The sequence below is a fragment of the Microtus pennsylvanicus genome, chromosome Y (assembly GCF_037038515.1).
Source record: "Microtus pennsylvanicus isolate mMicPen1 chromosome Y, mMicPen1.hap1, whole genome shotgun sequence".
In the NCBI taxonomy this organism is placed as follows: Eukaryota; Metazoa; Chordata; class Mammalia; order Rodentia; family Cricetidae; genus Microtus; species Microtus pennsylvanicus.
The window spans coordinates 2,812,637-2,832,977 of record NC_134602.1 but is presented as its reverse complement, the minus strand read 5'-3'; the positions used below and the strand labels follow the sequence as shown (position 1 = coordinate 2,832,977).

The following is a 20,341-nucleotide window of genomic DNA, read 5'->3' as shown; positions in this document are numbered from 1 at the left end:
ATCTATTCAGCCCTGCCTTTTTCACCTGCTCCAAAGTTATTCCTAAAAAGAGCCTTGACCTCACATCCTCACCTTCTTATCCTTGCAGGCACTTATGGTGGAGGAAACCACTTTGTGTCTGATTTAAACTGAAGAGTTCTTCCTATGCAGAGATTGGCAGCTATGAAGCCCAAGCACAGAAACAGAGCCAAGAGACAGTGGAACAGGAGTGCTGTGGCCTATCTCAGAAAGTCTCCCGCCATGATGAAGAAGCCTCTTAGTATGAGTTGCATGCCACATCTCCAGAAGAAGAATGGGCCTTCGCTCCAGAAGCAAAAACGTAGTAAGCCTTTTGAGGCCCTGGAGAATATTGTTGGCCGCAGAATTTCTCATGGCTTGAAGGAAGCCAATGAACCAGTCACCCATTGGAAAGCCATCATTCTAGATCAACTGCCAACATATCCCTCTCTCTATTTGTTGAAATATGATGGGATTGATTGTGTCTATGGCTTGGAGCTTCATAGTGATGAAAGGATTTTAAACCTGAAGATCCTTGAAGGCGTAAGTCACAAACAATGCCACACCAATTTGGGATTGTGATTAATAGGGTGATATTTATTTAAAGGGGAAAAAACTTACAGATCACTGTCCCAGGCAACGGCCCTCTACGCAACGCAACCAGGAGTCTAGTCGCCGGCGGAGCAGGAAGTGAAGAGAGAGAGGAGAGGGAAGTCCCCGCTTTTTTAAAGGGAGAGAGACCACGCCCCAAGGGGCTGGTATCTCAGTGGCGATAGGTTGGAGGAGTGCGAGGACCTCCAGCAACACTTCCCCCTTCTGTTTAAATAAGAGAGTTCTAAACCTACTATGAAATTATATACAATAAGTACAAATATCCTATTCTAACTAGCTTAGGTCTTGTATAATAAATAACTTGGCCAAGTCATAAGAGAAAGTAACTACATTTATATAGTCTTCAACCCCATCAAAGATCTGAGAAGGGAAATAATGTTACCTGGGTAATTAGGAAGTTCAGTAAAACAACTTACAAAACATGCATCAAATCACAGAGACAACTAGCTACCTAGGCAATCACCCAAAGTCACATTAGCAGCGTTGAAGCAACCAACTTTGGCTAAGGCCAAACATAACTGACACACCATTTTCAAAGGCAAGCAACTTTCAAAACTATCGTACCCTGTCTTGGCAGGATAAGACAGCCCTGTTTTATCCATTGATGCATGCTCTGTATCTTTGTCAGTGGTTGAGGTATGGGCATTTTTTTGCCCCAAGGCCAGTTCTGCCAAAAAGAAATGCTCCAGGTGGAGTGTCTTTGGTGCTCAACATTCTCTCGGGAATAGAGTGGTGTTGCCAGGAGCAATTGTGTCTCACTACCACAAAACTCTGAGTTAGATTAAAGGCCATTTTCTACAGCTCTTTGAAGAAGTTGAAGATTATCTATCTATACTGAGTATAATCTCTATATATCTAAAGAACCTGATTAGTCTAATTATAAATGACAAACTTAGATGACTATTAGTCTATATAATTCTCAATATCTATCTAACTTAAAGACTAAGACAATAAACGACTGTGAAACAAATGAGGACAATGACCTCCAAATATAAACAATGTACAAATATACATTGCAGTAGGTAAATATATATCAATACACAAACATTATATAAGTATCTTAATCAGAGGTAGAAATGTACACTGCAATATGGTAAATATATACAATATATATATATATATATATATATATATATATATCAATACAATATATGTCAATACATAAAAAATGTTTTAAACAGAGGTAGAAACATGAATGCATACAATAGTCAATACAATTTAACTTTGTATCAATATACAAGAATCTATATCAATATATTTGTCTAACAACAGTAACTCACAATTACAAATCTATTATCCCATCATCCCTCTTTTTTTTCAAAATGATCCCTGAGCTTATAAAATTCCTCCCCCAAGCCTCAATCGTATACTAATTATAATCAACCCCTAAATGATGTCCCTAAACCCAAGGGCAAACTTTACTGGGAGAGGGGACGTCGTCCTCTAAAATTACTTCCAGCTGTCATAGGGGCGACGTTCTTTCTGGGGGATCCTGTGAAAGTAAAATGATGGTTAAATTTCAAGATCAATGTCTTTTAAAATTGCCAATAGTCTCTGAGTATTTTGTGCAGGTCTGGCCAAAATATTGTATAAGATGTGCACCATTTCAGCTAAACAAGTTGGAACTGTCTCGTGCAGCTGGTACCCAAAGCAGGTCTTGTTGTAGAGCTATCAGTATCATGACGTCATATCAACCAGGTGGAGTTGTTGTTATGGGGCCCCATCTTCTTCCTGGAAACTTCAAATGTCACTTCAGGAAAAACTCATTGTTCATTATGAAAAACTTAAGCATTAATCATATAGACATATATATATATATATATATATATATATATATATATATATATATTCAATGAAAGACATGATAGATATATTCAATGAAAAGTATGATAGATATGAAGAAAAGCAAAGATGTTTTCTAAACTCATATTTATTTCTGTCCCATATCATGGCTCTTGACATGAGACAGAAACTCCAGAAACTCTGGGTTTTTCTCTTACTAACAGGCTTGGAATGGGAGAAGGACTGAGCCAGAGTCCAACTTCAAAACCAGCTTTATAAATTTAGAAATATGGTTTAATATTACTTACAAACCCATTCAGTTTTCTTGATATTTCCTATTGGGCAGGTATTTTTCCATCTGTCAGTATCCAAACATCCACGGTCCCTTGAATTTCTCAAAGATGAGTGTTTTCCTGTGGAGATAAGAACAGAATCCTGCCCCCATTTTATATGTTTTTCTTACCACCTGTATGAATATCATCATTGTGGATGAGTTGTCATTTCTCCTTTCCAAGAGGTTTCTCCTCTTCAAATCGAAACTTTATTAATTTTGATGGTATCCACAGTTTTTCTTCTCCTGTGGAAACAAGAGCAAAACCCCTTCCCCAACGTAGCACATCTCCTGGCTTCCATTGAGAGGTCAGCACATCTTTGAAATAAATCGGTTGATTTAGTTCAGCAGACTTTTCCATTATCCAATGTCTCTCTGCTGCTGTCGTTCCTTTCTCATTAGCGTTAAGAAAATTCAAGGTTAATAAAGCATTATGTAATCTATTTCTGGGGGTATTTTCAGTCCCTTTCTGTTTGTTCAGCATATCCTTTATAGTACGATTTGATCTTTCTATAACTGCCTGACCTGTAGGATTATTTGGTATACCTGTAATGTGTTTTATATTATATTAATCAAAAAAAGAGTTTCATTTTCTTAGATACATATTCTGGACCATTATCTGTCTTTATTTGCGCAGGTATACCCATGATGGCCATAACTTCCAATAAATGTGTGATTACTGAATCAGCCTTTTCTGAGCTCAGGGCAGTAGCCCATTGAAAACCTGAATACGTGTCTATGGTATGGTGTACATATTTTAATTTACCAAATTCCATAAAGTGGAACACATCCATCTGCCAGATTTCATTTCTCTTAGTACCCTTTGGGTTACTCCCTGCAGGCAACGGTGTTTGATTATAGAAAGAACAAGTAGGACATCTCTTTATAATGTCCTTAGCTTGTTGCCAAGTAATGGAAAATTCTTTCTTTAGGCCTTTACTATTGACATGATGCTTCTTATGAAATTCTGAGGCCTGCAACACACGTCCAATCAATAATTGATCAATCTCAGCATTGCCTTGGGCTAGAGGACCAGGCAGACCTGTATGGGACCGGATGTGTGTTATGTACATCGGACAAAGCCTGTTCCTGATTATGTCTTGTACCTGGATAAACAATGAAGTCAACTCTGTGTCATCTGGTATAAATTCAGCTGTCTCAATATGCAAGATAACTCTTTCTGCATATTGTAAATCTGTAACTATATTAAGAGGTTCTTTAAAATCCCTTAGCACCATAAGAATGGCATATAATTCTGCCTTCTGGACAGAATTATAAGGGCTTTGTTCCACCTTACTCAATTCATCTGACTTGTAACCTGCTTTCCCTGATTTATTTGGATCAGTATAGAAAGTACGGGCTCCAGTTATTGGAGCATCACGTACAATTCTAGGAAGAATCCAAGAAGTTCTTTTTATGAGGTTAAGTCTACCACTTTTGGGATAGTTGCTATTAATTTCTCCCCAAAAATTAGCACAAGCTCTTTGCCACGGTTCATTGTCTTCCCATAACTTTTTTATTTCTTCAGTAGTAAAAGGCACTGTAATTTCTGCTGGGTCTATACCTGCTAGTTGACGAAGTCTCAGCTTACCTTTTATAATTAATTCAGAGACTTTTTCCACATAAGTTTTTAATTTTTTCCTTGGTTTATTAGGTATAAATATCCACTCTAAAATAATATCTTCCCTCTGCATTAGAATCCCTGTAGGAGAAATTCTGGAAGGCAATATGACTAGGATGCAGCTAAGATTTGGGTTCACCCTATCCACATGTGCCTCCTGTAATTTTTCCTCAATCATTGTCAGTTCCTTTTCTGCTTCAGCTGTCCATTCTCTTGGACTATTCAAATCTTTATCACCATCTAAGGTTTTGTTTAAATGAACTACTAGATCAGGTGTTATCCCAACAGCTGGTCGTAGACTGGAAATGTCTCCTAACAATCTTTGGAAGTCATTAAGAGTCTTTAAGCGGTCTCTCCTAATTTGTGCCTTTTGCGTTTTAATTTTCTCTAACCCTATTCTGTAACCTAGGTAATTAATAGAGTTTTCTCTTTGAATCTTTTCAGGGGCAATTTGTAATCCCCACCTAGGCAAGACTTTCTGTACTTCTTCAAACATCCTTTCTAAAGTATCTTTATTTGAATCAGATAACAAGATGTCATCCATGTAATGATAAATGATGGACTTGGGGAATTGTTTACGAATTATTTCCAATGGCTTACTTACAAAATATTGGCACAGTGTAGGATTATTGAGCATACCCTGTGGGAGGACAGTCCACTGATATCTCTTATTAGGCTGAGAATTATTATAAGTAGGCACTGTGAAGGCAAATTTTTCTCTATCCTTTTCTTGTAATGGTATAGTGAAAAAACAATCTTTCAAATCAATAACTATAAGAGGCCATCCTTTTGGTAACAGAGAAGGCAAAGGAATTCCAGACTGTAGTGGGCCCATAGGTTGAATTACTTTGTTGACAGCTCTTAGATCTGTCACCATTCTCCATTTACCAGATTTCTTTTTTACAACAAACACAGGAGAATTCCAAGGGCTGGTTGATTCTTCAATATGGTGAGCATCTAGTTGCTCTTGCACCAGCTGTTCCAATGCCTGTAGTTTATCTTCAGCTAGAGGCCACTGTTTGATCCATATTGGCTTCTCAGTTAGCCATTTTAAAGGTAGGGCTGTTGGTACCTCTAAAGGTATGGTATTTGCTGTATGTTCTTGTACAGCCTGAATGGCTGGTGACCTTTTTCCATAATACCTCATCATATCCTTCCCCGAATTATGAATTCCTGGAAATACAGGAATGTTAATCTGGGTATTCCATTGCTGTAGCAGGTCACGGCCCCATAAATTTATGGCAATATTGGCTATATATGGCCTTAGTCTTCCTATTTGCCCTTCGGGCCCTATGCATTCAACCCATCTTGTGCTTTGTTTTACACGAGATAGGGTTCCAATTCCTAGGAACTGAACATCTACCTCTTGAAGAGGCCAATTCGGATGCCAAGATTCTGGGGTAATGATACTTACATCCGCACCTGTGTCTAATAAGCCTTCAATAAAAGTGCCATTTATACAGACTCTTAGCTTTGGTCTTTGATCATTAATAGAAGTCTGCCAAAATATATGTTTACTCTGTCCTACTGGGTTTTTTGACTCATCCTCCACATGTAATTCATCATTTAGACCAGTATTACTTTTTACAGCAGAAATTGGAGCTTTTAATTTTCTTGGTAAGGCACGTTCTCCACTGTGACTGGGAATGACTGGGCCACTGTTGGCTTGGGGGCCTGCGAGAGGCCCCCCATGGAGTTTCCCGATGATATCGGATTGCCCCGTCTATCTGTTGTTGACCTACATTCGTTGGACCAATGCCTGCCTTTACCACATCTCCTACATATACCTGAAGGCCGAGGTCTCCTATTTTTGTCATTCCCAGAAGAGATATTATTCCTAGAAATTCTTTGACTGCAATCCCTTTGTAAATGTCCTAATTTACCACAATTAAAACACCTGGCAGTTTGATGTCTCCTCATTGCTTTGGAAATCACTTCTCCTACCCAAGATTCATCATTATAGCTAAACATCTCAACATTCATCGTATGCTGAATCCATTCATCCATAGGTGCTGATCTAGACTTTAAAGGCACAATTATCTTTTTGCATTCTATGTTTGCATTCTCAAAAGATAGAGATTCAAGAAGTATTTGTCTAGCTTCTGGGTCTGTTACCCCTATGTCCAGAGCCTTAATTAATCTTTGCAAAAAGTCAATAAAGGGTTCTCTCTGTCCCTGCCTAATTCTGGTATATGATTCCACCCTTTTTGCTGGATCTTGTATCCTATTCAAAGCATTTAAAGCTGCTTGGTGACATAGACACAGTACTTCATCATCATAAAGAGCTTGGACCTGTAGATCAGCATATTCTCCTGCACCAAGAATTTGATCTTGGGAAACCTCAATACCTTTTGCTCTTCCTTGCTGTTCCATATGTTTGGATTCTTCTCTGAAATAAATTCCAAACATCAAGGAAGGTCCCTTATCTAAAACTGCAGACACTAACTGATGGAAATCATGGGGGATAGCTCTAGCATTAGAAGCCCAAGTCTTTATCATTTCCTTTACATATGCATTGTGCAAGCCAAAATTAACAACAGCTTGCTTAATTTCTTTCAGATCATTCATTGCTATTGGCATCCGTCTAGCTTCTCTGACTCCCTTTGAGCCTTTAGAAGTTGACGCTTTGTCAGAATTAAGCACAGGGTATGTCGCTAGAACCCTGGGTAAGCCAGTTCTAATAGCTGGTGGAGGCATTGTATCCTGTCCTTGTGCCTCCTTACTCTGTTCACCAGCTGCAATAATTTCTCCAATCTTTTCAAATCTTTTTATCATTGTCTCTCTTAAATCCTGAATCTCTTGACCTGTATATATTTCCAGTGATTTCACTGAGGTATCAATTTTTTGGTCCCCATTCTGCACCTGTGATTCCAAAGCTTTAATTTTTTCCTTCAAAGATAACATGTCCTCCTTAAACTTTTCTTGTATATCATGTAGATTCCCATCTTGGAGGTACATTCTGTCTGTTACCTTATCAAAACATTGTGATAAACTCTGAAGGTCAAATTCAACAGCCTGAACCCTTTCAGGTAACTTTCTAATACCCTTGGATATGGAATCAATTTTGTCTGTCATAGTATCCACTTGTTCAGATAACCTCTGATTTTCAATAATTTTAATCCTGTCAATTAGTTGTTCATTATTAGTTCGTAAAGATTCTATCATTCTTAGGAGTGCCATATTCTTCTGTTCATTATTAGTTTGTAAAGATTCTATCATTCTTAGGAGTGCCATATTTTTCTGTTCATTATTAGTATGTAAAGATTCAATCATTCTTAGGAGTGCCATATTCTTCCTTAATGATAGAATATGGAAAAGAAAACTGAAGCCTAGTAACAAGCAAATTAAGGTATTCCCATAATCATATAAACCTTGTATGATGTAATTCATTGTATTAGTAAATATAAAATTACTAATCCATTGTATTAGTGAAAACAAAGCAGTAAAATTTGCGTTAGAAACGAAAATTGCCATATTACCTATTATCCAGCAGGTGGCGCTGTTGCAGAATCGCGATGAAAACATGGTCCTGTTTCAGTGCCTTAGTAGATGTTAAAAACTGGAAAACGCAAGTTTCTCAACAAAGTAAATGTAATTAAATCAATTCCAGAGATGGAACCAGAAACCCAGAATCCAGGGGTAGAGAAGAGCAATCTGAAAGCTGCTTATGCCTCCACGTGACAGAGTCACCCTGAGGGGTTGCAGCTTTCAGTAACCGCGTGCTCTGGTTCGCGCCACTTTAAGAGCTGTGCTTGCAAGGGAGATTAAAAAACAACTCAGAAAAGAGCAAACCATGGGAGGCCAAGGCCGCCGCTGCAAGGCACAGGCAGCAGCTGAGAAAGCAAGGGCTCCCGCCAAGCCGAACTTGCGGCCGCCAAGCCGAACTTGCAGCCGCCAATCCGAACTTCTGGCCGCCAAGCCGAACTTGCGGCTGCAAGCCGGGAGAGGTTCTAAAACCAAACGTTGGGTGCCAAAATGAAGGCGTAAGTCACAAACAATGCCACACCAATTTGGGATTATGATTAATACGGTGATATTTATTTAAAGGGGAAAAAACTTACAGATCACTGTCCCAGGCAACGGCCCTCTACGCAACACAACCAGGAGTCTAGTCGCCAGGGGAGCAGGAAGTGAAGAGAGAGAGGAGAGGGAAGTGGCCGCTTTTTTAAAGGGAGAGAGACCACGCCCCAAGGGGCTGGTATCTCAGTGGCAATAGGTTGGAGGAGTGGGAGGACCTCCCGCAACAGATCCTGCCTAATAATGTGCCATTTCCTCAGGTGACAGACACTCATCTCTCAAACACCATAGTTGGCAGAGCAGTGAAACATACATTCATGGGCACAAATGGCTCTAAGAATGACTGGAACGGGATGGTCCTAGAAGAGGTGCCAATCATGAAGACCTGGTTTTATATTACCTACAAGAAAGATCCGGTCTTGTACATTTACCACCTCCTGGATGACTACCTGGAAGGCAACCTCCACATCATGCCAGGCTCTAAGGAAGAGTGGAGTGGCGTGGTCCCAGATGAGGTGCAGACCATAACGACCTGTTTCTACATTGTCAACGAGAATGATCCGGTCCTGTACCTTTACCACCATCATGATGATTCCATTGAAGGCAACCTCCACATCACGCCTGAATGTCCTCCAGTAGAGGTGACTTTGGAATTAGGCAGGGATTCCTTGGAGGGCAAAAGAGTGCAGTACAAGAAAAAAGATGAAACCCAAGAGATAGGTAAAATTATTGGCCAAGTTCCCAACAAACCTTCTGTGTATTTCATCAAGTTTGATAATGACTTCCATATCTATGTCTATGATTTGGTGAAGATCTGTTAAAGTGAAATTCTCAAATTTTGAGGGGCAGACTTAATTCTCTCTTTGGGAATGTGTTTTTTAAGAGATACCTCAGGTCTTCTATGAATCCTGGTATCTTTTCCAATGGATTATTCTTTCTCAGAAAATAAAATATTGTTAACATGTTGTGTTATTTGGTCAATGATTGACTGTGTTTGGTGGATGGGGCATCACAGAAATACATGCCTCAAAACAAAGCAGGATTTATGGTCTTTTCCCCCTGGAGAGTAAAGGACTGGGGATGCGTGGTGTGGTAAAGGACAAGATGGCTGTCTAGGAAGCAGTGGAGAGGGGACAAAAAGTTGTATGATTTCGGGGCAGTATAAAGCTTGAGGGAAAATCATGTCAAATGGAAAGATGTGACAGATATCAGCATGAGGTATTGGGACTTAAGAGGATAAAGAGTAGATTAATCAGGAAGGGACACAAATGTATACTCAAAATCAGAGAAAATTAGGTTTCATTTGATGAATGGTTTAATTCGTACTGGCTGTAAGTCACAGGATGTTTGATCTCCACTGGAGCCTGTTGCTTAGTGAAAAGTGTCTCTGCCCAGTTGCTCTCCTGCAGTGAGTTGGACATCAAGCTACCTACTTAGTTTTGCCAGAATTCTGTCTGCCACCTTTGTCATGCCTGGAATCGGTATGCCTTGAACTCTCATAGGTCTTATCCATGCCATCCAACTCTTGTCAGTTCATTTAATGATTTCCCTGCCATATCTGGAAAACAGTGTTCCCTTTCATTGACCATGTTCTGTAGTACTTGGGCTATAAAACTCATGAACACACTCACCCACACACAGGATAAACATGTACATATGATGCCCACTAGTGTGTGACATGCACACATAGGATGAATGCACCGAGCTTCATAAAATCAGTAAAGTAGGGAGTCCATGATGCTAGAGGGAGTGTGGCAAAGACCCCACAAACCCATCAAACATCCAAATACCAGTATGGTAGTGATGTCTGACTCCCATCCTGTAAGGAATATGCCATCCTGTAACTGGGCTATTTTTGGTTCCTTCACCTTCACAAACATGGTTAAAATGTTAGAGTTGTCAAACTGGGGGTTAGGGTCCAGCATGTAGATGAACTGTCTCAGGACAGGTGATTTGGCTACAATTTGGGTGAGAAATTGTACCAGGGAATTCTGGTACACCCTCTCCTCTTCTTCTCCCTGTCCTCATCATCACTCTCGTGGATGGGCCTGGAGCACAAAGAAGGTAAAATGGAATAAGTCTCCTCCTTAGTGGAAAACCTTGTCAATCCTTAATTTGGCCTGACTTTCTGAGGGAATGCAGCACATTTTATCCTACTAGGACTCCTCATTCATTGGTTCACTCATTTTTCCAATGAATGATTGAATTCATCCATTCTTCCTTGTCTCTCTCACTTCTTCCTTCCCTTCTCTCATTTCCCCCTTGATTGTAGAAATTTGAGCAGCGGGCTTCGTCCCCATGGGGCCGCCTTGAAGGTTATGCTCCGAAATAACAACACAAAAACTATTCTTTTAAACACAGCCTGGCCCATTATTTTCACCCTCTTAACCCATGTCTAATAATGTATGTAGGAGCACGAGATGCGCTTACCAGGAATGATATAGCATGTCAAACCTGGTGGCTGGCTGTATCGCCATCTGCCTCAGAGTGCAGAGCTACCATTTCTGCCCATGGCAGAGGTGCATGGCATCTCTAAGCTCAATTCCTATTCCTCCCAGCATTCTCTTATGTTTATTCCACCCACCTATGTTCTACCCTTTCAGGCCAAACAGTTTCTTTATTTAATTAACCAATGACCTATACTCCATCATTACTCCTATTTCTGTTTAAACAAGAACGGGAATTTTAACTTTAACATAGCAAAATTACATATAACAAAACAGTTATCAAGCAAGAATTACAGTTACAATATTTATATCTATTTTATCTTTTATCATAACAATGGAAAACTATAACTATCTATCTATTCTTCAACTCCATCAGAGACTCCAGAATAATACAGTATTACCTAAGCAAACAAAAAGTAAGCCATTTTCAAACTCTAGAAATGACAGAGACATCTTGCTGCCTGGACAGTCACCCAAAGTTCCTCTGTACCGTTGGTGTTTCCTTCCTCAGCCTACAGGCCCATAGTTTCCAGCAGACATTTCCATGAAGCAGGAAATTTCAAAGGCAGTCACTATCTGCTTGTCTTGAAGAATGTTTTGCTGACTCACTCCTGAATCAGGAATACGAAAAGATCATCTCACCTTTAGGCAAGTTCAGTAGTCCTCTCTCTGAGTGTTTTCTGTGTACGGTTTATGCAACAATCCAGGCAAGAGCAGTTTCTTCCCCAAATGGCTATCAAACTCCATAAGGATCCTCTTTGATGCCCATCTTCTTCCTGAAGTAGATATGTGCTGCCAAGAGTAGAGTGTCTCACTGTCATGAAAAACCCTAAGGTACTAAAACATTAAATAGCCTATTTTGTAGTCTAGAGAGATATGAATAATGCCTATCTAACTGAAATATATATATATATCTATGTAGCTAGAAAATCTAACTAACATGACTACAAACTTGACTATTATTAATGATTATCCATTAATAACCTATATACATTACATTTTTAAATGAACTACACAATCACAATACCTTAATTAAGATCAAAAATGCATATACATATAACAAAATTGACCTAAAATCTCTATCAGTAAAGCAAAATCTATACTAACGCAAATATTCATATCTATATCACATCCCACTTTAAATGTAAAAGAACGTTTATAAGCCATATTTGGGGACGTGGGTGCAGTTTTTTCTCTCCAAAATGCTTCCTGCTGAATGGTGGCATCATTATTGATTTATCTCAGTTGGCAGTTGAGCGAAGCAATTTTTTAAAGGTGTTCTTAGCAACCTTTAAGTAGGGTGTGGTCCATCCAACCATATTAGGATAGAGGCATCCACAGACTATCACCCTCTGTGAAAACAAAATAGAAACTCCTTTCCAAAGCATCATGTCCTTAGATCCAAATTTCAAAGTCAAGGCATTTTCAAAATATCTATGTTGGATTATTTCAGCAGCTTTTATAAAGAAACATCTTTTAGCAGCTATTGCTACTGCCTCAAAATTCAAATGATTCAAAAAGAGCATAATAGCATACAATATCAAAATTCGCTGTGAATTTTCCATCTTTGTGTGCTTCAATTTTACCTCTATTTTGTTTACTTTTCCTTTGTTTTTTTTTTTGCCTTTTGAGACAGGTTCTCTGTATCTTTGACCTGGAATAACTCTGTATGCCTGTCTGTCCTTGAAGTCTCCGAGATCTGCCTCTCTCTGCCTTTCAGGCATTGGGATTACAGGTGTATGCTACTACACATTGAACTCACAAAGATCTGTTTGTCTCTGCCTTCAAGTCACTGGGATTAAAGGCACGTGCTACCTCACCTTGAAGGTACAGAGGTCAATCTCCCTCTGCCTCCCATGTGTTGGGTTTACAGGTGTGTACTACCACACCCAACAACTCTCTTCCTTTTTTTAACTTTAAGAACTTCAAATTTTAGCCTGCACATATTTTTAACACACTGTAAATCATTTAAAAATTTTCTTTGTCTTTGAATCTCTCTTTACTCTATTTCTCTCTCTGTTTTTCTGACCACATGAGTCTTTCATTTACCAAGCAATCTCAGTAGGACTAAAGCCGTGGCTTTGCTGGCAAGATGTAGCCCATTCCTTAGCTTTCTGCCATTCCAACCTTGTGGCTGAGGTACCGAACAGAGCCACATTCAGTGCCACAAGTCTACAGTGTTTCAAGGTCCTTGCCATCCAAGAGGCTGCAACAGACAACACTCAAGCCCTCTTTCTGTAGCTGGCCCTCCTTCCTCAAACAGTCAGAGTTTGCCCAGGCAGGATGGCCCAGAAAGCCGGCATTTTAAAACAACTCAGTTTTTTTTCCTGCTACTGCTGAAAACATACAAGCATTCAGTTGGCTTTTATCAACACCATTTAAATGTTTTGTGGCAGGACCTCTTAAGGGCTGCAGGGTTTTGCAGCTGAAGCTGAGTCAGCAAGCCTCTTTTAGATGAGAGCCCTTGCTTTCTTCTAGCAAGCAGAGCAGACCGAGAAATCGCTGCTACCATGAAAACATGCTTTACTCTTTCCCAAGCTTTCTCAGTCTTTCAGTGGATTCAGTTGTCCACAAGGCTGCAAGCCATTCTGTAGTTATTTGAGCAGCGAGGCTGTGTCCCCAGCACCACGGCTGCATGAAGGTTATGCCTGAAATAAATACACAAAAACTGTATTCTTTTAAACACTGCTGGCCCATTAGATTCAGCATTTTAACCCATTTCTAATAATCAGTGTAGTATAACGAGGTGCACTTACCAGGAAAAATTCAGCATGTCTGACATGGTGGCTGCCTGCATCGACATCTGCCTCAGAGAGCAGAGCTATGGCATCTGCCGGGGAGAGGGGAGCATGGCTTCTCTGAGCTCACTACCTCTTCCTCCCGGCATTCTATTTTGTTTACTCCACCTACCTAGGTTCTAACCTATCAGCTTAAGCAGATTCTTTCTTTAATTAATCAATAAACTTCTTCTGTCACTTTATCCTTTCAACAGCTTGCCCATATAAATCTCCCATGTGTCTTCTGTTGTATAATCTTTCATTTGTAAAGAACTTGCACTCTCAGGGGAGGATTTTTCTGACATCTCTGTGGATGGAGATCATATGAGGAAGATGAGATGAGCAACCATGACAACTCTAATGCTGTAGAGTTAGGTGGACCAGAGATTGATGGCTGACATTCCTGTGCTATGCATCAGATGCCCCTGAACTCTGGCCCGGTTGACAGACAGGCAGACATCAAGTTGGTCACACATACTTAACTCATTCAGGTTCACAGATACTGTAAATGGAGTTTTAATTCTTCTTTTAAACTAATAAAAAAACCAAGATTAGGAGAAGAGAGGAGCCTGAAGTAAGGCCTCAAAATGGGTCATTTTGCAAAGGAAAGGTTACCTGCCTCCATGTATGCTGTCTCCCTTTCTTATTCAAATCCATCCTTCCAGTGTGTAGCTAACAGCTAACCATAGGATTGAACCCAACTGCCTTTGATTTCTGAAATAAGTGCTGTCCCCTTAAGGTCTCATAACAGCACAGGAAGGTTTGTAAGACTGTCCCAGCAACAATTTAAAGCAATTCTAGGACACCAAAGATGCAGCAAATTTGGTTAATTGGTAATATAGATCGTTCTGATGGGACAAAATAATTTAGAATTAAAAAAAAAACAGATTGGTGTACTCACGATGAATTTATGTGATATGGCACACACAGGCTTCTGGTTCTGAATACTTCATGATCAGTGGGTTTTGGAGATTGTCGTGACCCTGAACCTAGCTGGAGGCTTTGGGGCCTTGAAAGGACAAGAGTTAATATTTCAGGACATCCTTGTACTTGGTCCCCACTGTTTACTGATTTCCTTACAGAGAATGAGCAGCCATCTACTCCTGCTGCCATGCCTTCCCCACATGAACAGAGAGAAGACCCTATACACACAGGTCGCTTGTATCACATATGAAGGCATAAGTCACAAACGAACTCCCACAGCAGTTTAGAATTGTGATTAATAGAATGATTAGTTCTTGAAAGGGGAAAAACTTAGAGATCATAATCCCGTACAAAAGCCCTCTGCAGGATCAGAAAAGGAGCCTAGTAGCCGGAAGGGAAGCTCAAGCAAGAGATCAAGCTGAAGGTAGAAGTTGCTTTTTAAAAGAGAGAGAGACCACAACTCAATGGGCTGGTATCTCAGTGGCTATTCAGGAAACATCACAGAGAAAGGATCTGCTTCATGCATGAGAGTCACCGATGATTTCCCTTTAAGAAAAAAACCCATCAAAACTCCCAATAACATCATCAGCATTCAACAACATGTCTATGATTTCTTTGCCTTGTCTTGGGTTGTGCAGTAAATGATGCTGATTGTTAATCTGTGCAATTAATGAAAATTTCCTTGCAACTGAATAGACAGAATTGACAGGTTATCTTAAACACAGCAGGGAGTCACTCTACGATGGAACTGGTTCATCATCACCTGTGTGACAGTGACATAATTAAGATCTTTCCTTTGTCTATAAATCTCAGAATGTTCAACATGATTTGTTGTCATACAGATTTCTTAGGGTTTTGTCCCACTGGTGGTTTCCTTGGTATGCTTACATAATTTTTGCCAGATCCAATCAGTTTTGCCATGCACTCTCAGCTCCACGTCATTGTGTTCCCATTATGTTCCAGTCCAGGCATTTTAGACCTCTTGTAACTGCTGTAAGACTATCTCATGTTCCACCTAAATGATTTAGGGTTTTATTTAGGCTGGGTTTTATCTTCCATCACTGAGTTCATTGACTTTCCTTGGGCGTAATTCCTGGGACACTGAGCCTAACTCCTGCGGGATTCCTCCAGTTATTTCTCCTTGCTGAGACAGTTTACACTCTCACTATTACTGTGACAGTGTTTCTGTAGCAAATATTCTTCTCAAGATGAGAAGAAACTTCAATATTACAATCCATTTGTTATTGTGACTTAAATACACACACACAAAAACACACAAGTTAATGCACATACACTGATGATATCTCAATTTATGGGGCCATTCTGGGGATGTCAAGATCGATATCTCTCGAGTGGTTCTCAGAAGGCCATAGGGTGACCCTCTCTAGGTACTTAAGCAGGGAGGAGAAGTTGACCGCACTGTGACATGTCCCTAGGAACTATGTGTGCCTTGTCCCATAGTCAGACTGATGACTGACTATCTTGAAAACCACCATGGAACTTTTGTTTGGCAAATGATGGAGATCAAGTTAGGGTCAAAATCAGAAAACTAGATGGAGCTTCCAAGCTCCAGTGGAAGAGCAGATGGATGGAGAAAAAGAGCAAGGATGTCAGGAATATTAGGGCTTGGTCTAAACTATGAGACACTGTGCCTGAACTAAGGGGATTTCAACTAATCCAGTGACCTGGGAATTAAAGAACTTGGGATCAATCTGGAAGCTCTGAATGTTGCTGACAATTGGGGCAGAAGGAGAAGCCAAAGATAATGGCACTGGCAATGGTCTGCATATCATACACTGGCTTTTTGTGATCATATTTTTTTGTGGATGCATACCTTGCTAAATCTGGATGGATGAAGGGTGGGCTTGGACTTCCCACAGCTCAAAGTACCCTGCCCTCTATTTGGACTGGTGTTTGAGCGGAGAGGTTTGTTTGCGGAGCAAGAAGAATGTGGGAGGAGGAAGAGAAGTGGAAAGTTTTATAATTATTATTATGAAGTAATGGAAATATCAATAGAAAATAACCAATGAGGACATTGGAGCAAGGGAAAAAAAACATTCATGTGAGTAGTTGACTCAGACCAAAAATTATTTTACAGAAAAAAAAAAACAACACATAAAGTGGTTGAGTTACTTGGAAAATATGACTCAAGTAAGTGGGAAGAAGATTGGGGTTTTTATTTTGGGTCTTCATGGGGCTGTATGAGCAGCATTTTAGGACCTGTATGCTGGATATTTCTGGGGGTTAGTAGGGAAGAAACCTGGCTAGGAGGAGTTTTATGACATAAATAGAGCCTTGATGATGTCACAAACCTTTTGTTCGGGGTGGCAACTCTGTTCCACATGAAGCACTAGTCTTCTGTGAAGGTGGGCTTACTATCTTCACGGTGGCTGAGGATGTCAGTTCAGCTCTTGGGCTCCACAACTGATCAACCGAATTAGGCAGCTGAACATTTCCAGAAGTTAGAATCTCGAGAGCCAAGATACTTTCTTTTGGTAAATATGTTTAGGAAGCAACTAGGACCTCTGTAGTCAAAGAAAGGTTTCTTTCAAATCTGCTCTGGGTCCAAAATTTATGTCGTTAACAGCTCCTATATTTGATAGATGGGGGACGGTTAATGTCAGGTATTCTCCCCACTCTATCTTTGCTAAAAATGTCCAATTCCTAAGTCCACTGAAATGGCAAAGATCCTCTTTTCCATATGTGTTTTAAAAGATAATTATTTCTAACAAGTGCTGTCCAACAGATTAATGTTTCTTTCTTTTGGCAGTTTGACTCACAGTACTCACTTCTCTAATGAAGACACAGAATATCTTTATGTAATCAACCTGGATCTAGATCAGGAGACACAATAGAGAGAGCCAGTGGACTGGAGTGCCATGACCTTGGGCAGGTGGTTATAGATCAGCCAACTAACCAGTAGCTTGAGTGGTAAGGAGAGGAGTGGCTGTTCTTTGAATTCTTTGCCATCTGTTCAGATATTTCTTTCTCACTTTAGGTATAGGCATAGCTTCCTCTCTCATTGATATAGTAAGTCAGGAAGTAGGTTTCTCAGTAGAGGTCAATTGCATTTTGCAGCAGGAATATGTCTCTGATACACATACACTGAGCTGTAGACAAGAGTTTGATAATTTTCCTATTAATTTCTTAAGAACATATTACATTTAGGTATCCAAATCTATTCAGCCCTGCCTTTTTCACCTGCTCCAAATTTATTCCTAAAAAGAGCCTTGACCTCACATCCTCACCTTCGTATCCTTGCAGGCACTTATGGTGGAGGAAACCACTTTGTGTCTGACTAAATCTGAAGAGTTCTTCCTATGCAGAGATTGGCAGCTATGAAGCCCAAGCACAGAAACAGAGCCAAGAGACAGTGGAACAGGAGTGCTGTGGCCTACCTAGGTAAGTCTACCGCCATGATGAAGATGCCTCTTAGTATGAGTTGCATGCCACCTCTCCAGAAGAAGAATGGGCCATCGCTCCAGAAGCAAAAACTTAATAAGCCTAGTGAGGCCCTGGAGAATATATTGGCCGCAGAATTTCTCATGGCTGGAAAGAAGCCAATGAACCAGTCACCCATTGGAAAGCCATCATTCTAGATCAACTGCCAACATATCCCTCTCTCTATTTGTTGGAATATGATGGGATTGATTGTGTCTATGGCTTGGAGCTTCATAGTGATGAAAGGATTTTAATCCTTAAGGTCCTGCCTAATAAGGTGCCATTTCCTCAGGTGACAGACACTCATCTCTCAAACACCATAGTTGGCAGAGCAGTGAAACATACATTCATTGGCACAAATGGCTCTAAGAATGACTGGAACGGGATGGTCCTAGAAGAGGTGCCAATCATGAAGACCTGGTTCTATATTACCTACAAGAAAGATCCGGTCTTGTACATTTACCACCTCCTGGATGACTACTAGGAAGGCAACCTCCACATCATGCCAGGCTCTAAGGAAGAGTGGAGTGGCGTGGTCCCAGATGAGGTGCAGACCATAACGACCTGTTTCTACATTGTCAACGAGAATGATCCGGTCCTGTACCTTTACCACCATCATGATGATTCCATTGAAGGCAACCTCCACATCACGCCTGAATGTCCTCCAGTAGGGGTGACTTTGGAATTAGGCAGGGATTCCTTGGAGGGCAAAAGAGTGCAGTACAACAAAAAAGATGGAACCCAAGAGATAGGTAAAATTATTTGCCAAGTTCCCAATAAACCTTCTGTGTATTTCATCAAGTTTGATAATGACTTCCATATCTATGTCTATGATTTGGTGAAGATCTGTTAAAGTGAAATTCTCAAATTTTGAGGGGCAGACTTAATTCTCTCTTTGGAATGTGTTTTTTCAGAGATACCTCATGTCTTCTATTAATCCTGGTATCTTTTCCAATGGATTATTCTTTCTCCAAAAATAAAAATTTGTTAACATGTTGTATTGTTTGGTCAATGATGGATTGTGTTTGGTGGATGGGGCATCACAGAAATACATGCCTCAAAACAAAGCAGGATTTATGGTCTTTTCCCCTTGGAGAGTAAAGGACTGGGGATGCGTGGTGTGGTAAAGGACAAGATGGCTGTCAAGGAAGCAGTGGAGAGGGGACAAAAAGTTGTATGATCTCGGGGCGGTATGAAGCTTGAGGGAAAACCATGTCAAATGGAAAGATGTGACCGATATCAGCGTGAGGTATTGGGACTTAAGAGGATAAAGAGTAGATTAATCAGGAAGGGACACAAATGTCTACTCAAAATCAGAGAAAATTAGGTTTCATTTGATGAATGGTTTAATTCGTACTGGCTGTAAGTCACAGGATGTTTGATCTCCACTAGAGCATGTTGCTTAGTGAAAAGTGTCTCCACCCTGTTGCTCTTCTGCAGTGAGATCGACATCAAGCTATCTACTTAGTTTTGCCAGAATTCTGTCTGCCACCTACTTTGTCATGCCTGGATTCGGTATGCCTTGAACTCTCATAGGTCTTATCCATGCCATCCAACCCTTGTCAGTTCATTTAAATAATTGCCCTGCCATATCTGGAAAACAGTGTTCCCTTTCATTGATCATGTTCTGTAGTACTTGGGCTATAAAACTCATGAACACACTCACCCACACACAGGATAAACATGTACATATGATGCCCACTAGTGTGTGACATGCACACATATGATGAATGCACCAAACTCCATAATATCAATAAAGTCGGGAATCCATGATGCTAGGTGGAGTCTGGCAAAGTCCCCACACACCCATCAAATCGCCAAAAACCAGTATGGTACTGATGTCTGACTCCCATCCTGTAAGGAACCTGCCATCCTGTAATGGGGCGATTTTTGTTTTCTTCACCTTCACAAACTTAGTTAAAATGTTAGAGTTGTCAAACTGGGAGTTAGGGTCCAGCATGTAGATCAGCTGTCCCAGGTCATGTGATTTGGCTACAATTTGGGTGAGAAATTGTACCAAGGATTTCTGGTACACCCTCTCCTCTTCTTCTCCCTGTCCTCATCATCACTCTCATGGGTGGGCCTGGAGCACAAAGAAGGTAAAAAGGAATAAGCCTCCTCCTTAGTGGAAAACCTTGTCAATCCTTAATTTGGCCTGACTCTCTGAGGGAATGCAGCACATTTTATCCTACTAGGTCTCCTCATTCATTGGTCCACTCATTTTTCCAATGAATGATTGAATTCATCCATTCTTCCTTGTCTCTCTCTCTTCTTCCTTCCCTTCTTCCATTTCCCCCTTGTTTGTAGAAATTTGAGCAGCGGGGCTGCGTCCCCATGGGGCTGCCTTGTAATGTTATGCTCCGAAATAACCACACAAAACCTATTCTTTAAA

At 40.4% G+C, this 20,341-nt stretch overlaps 1 protein-coding gene and 1 pseudogene across 1 annotated transcript; both read left to right on the top strand.

The window, feature by feature from the left end:
- Nucleotides 1-240: 240 nt before the first annotated feature.
- LOC142842052 (spindlin-2-like) lies at nt 241-9,181 on the top strand. Its single transcript, XM_075959031.1, has 3 exons — nt 241-540; nt 8,591-8,928; nt 9,022-9,181. Exons 1-3 carry the CDS (start codon nt 241-243, stop codon nt 9,179-9,181), a joined length of 798 nt encoding a protein of 265 aa, XP_075815146.1.
- A 916-nt stretch (nt 9,182-10,097) lies between these two features.
- LOC142842051 (spindlin-2-like) lies at nt 10,098-18,802 on the top strand (annotated as a pseudogene).
- The last annotated feature ends 1,539 nt before the right edge of the window (nt 18,803-20,341 follow it).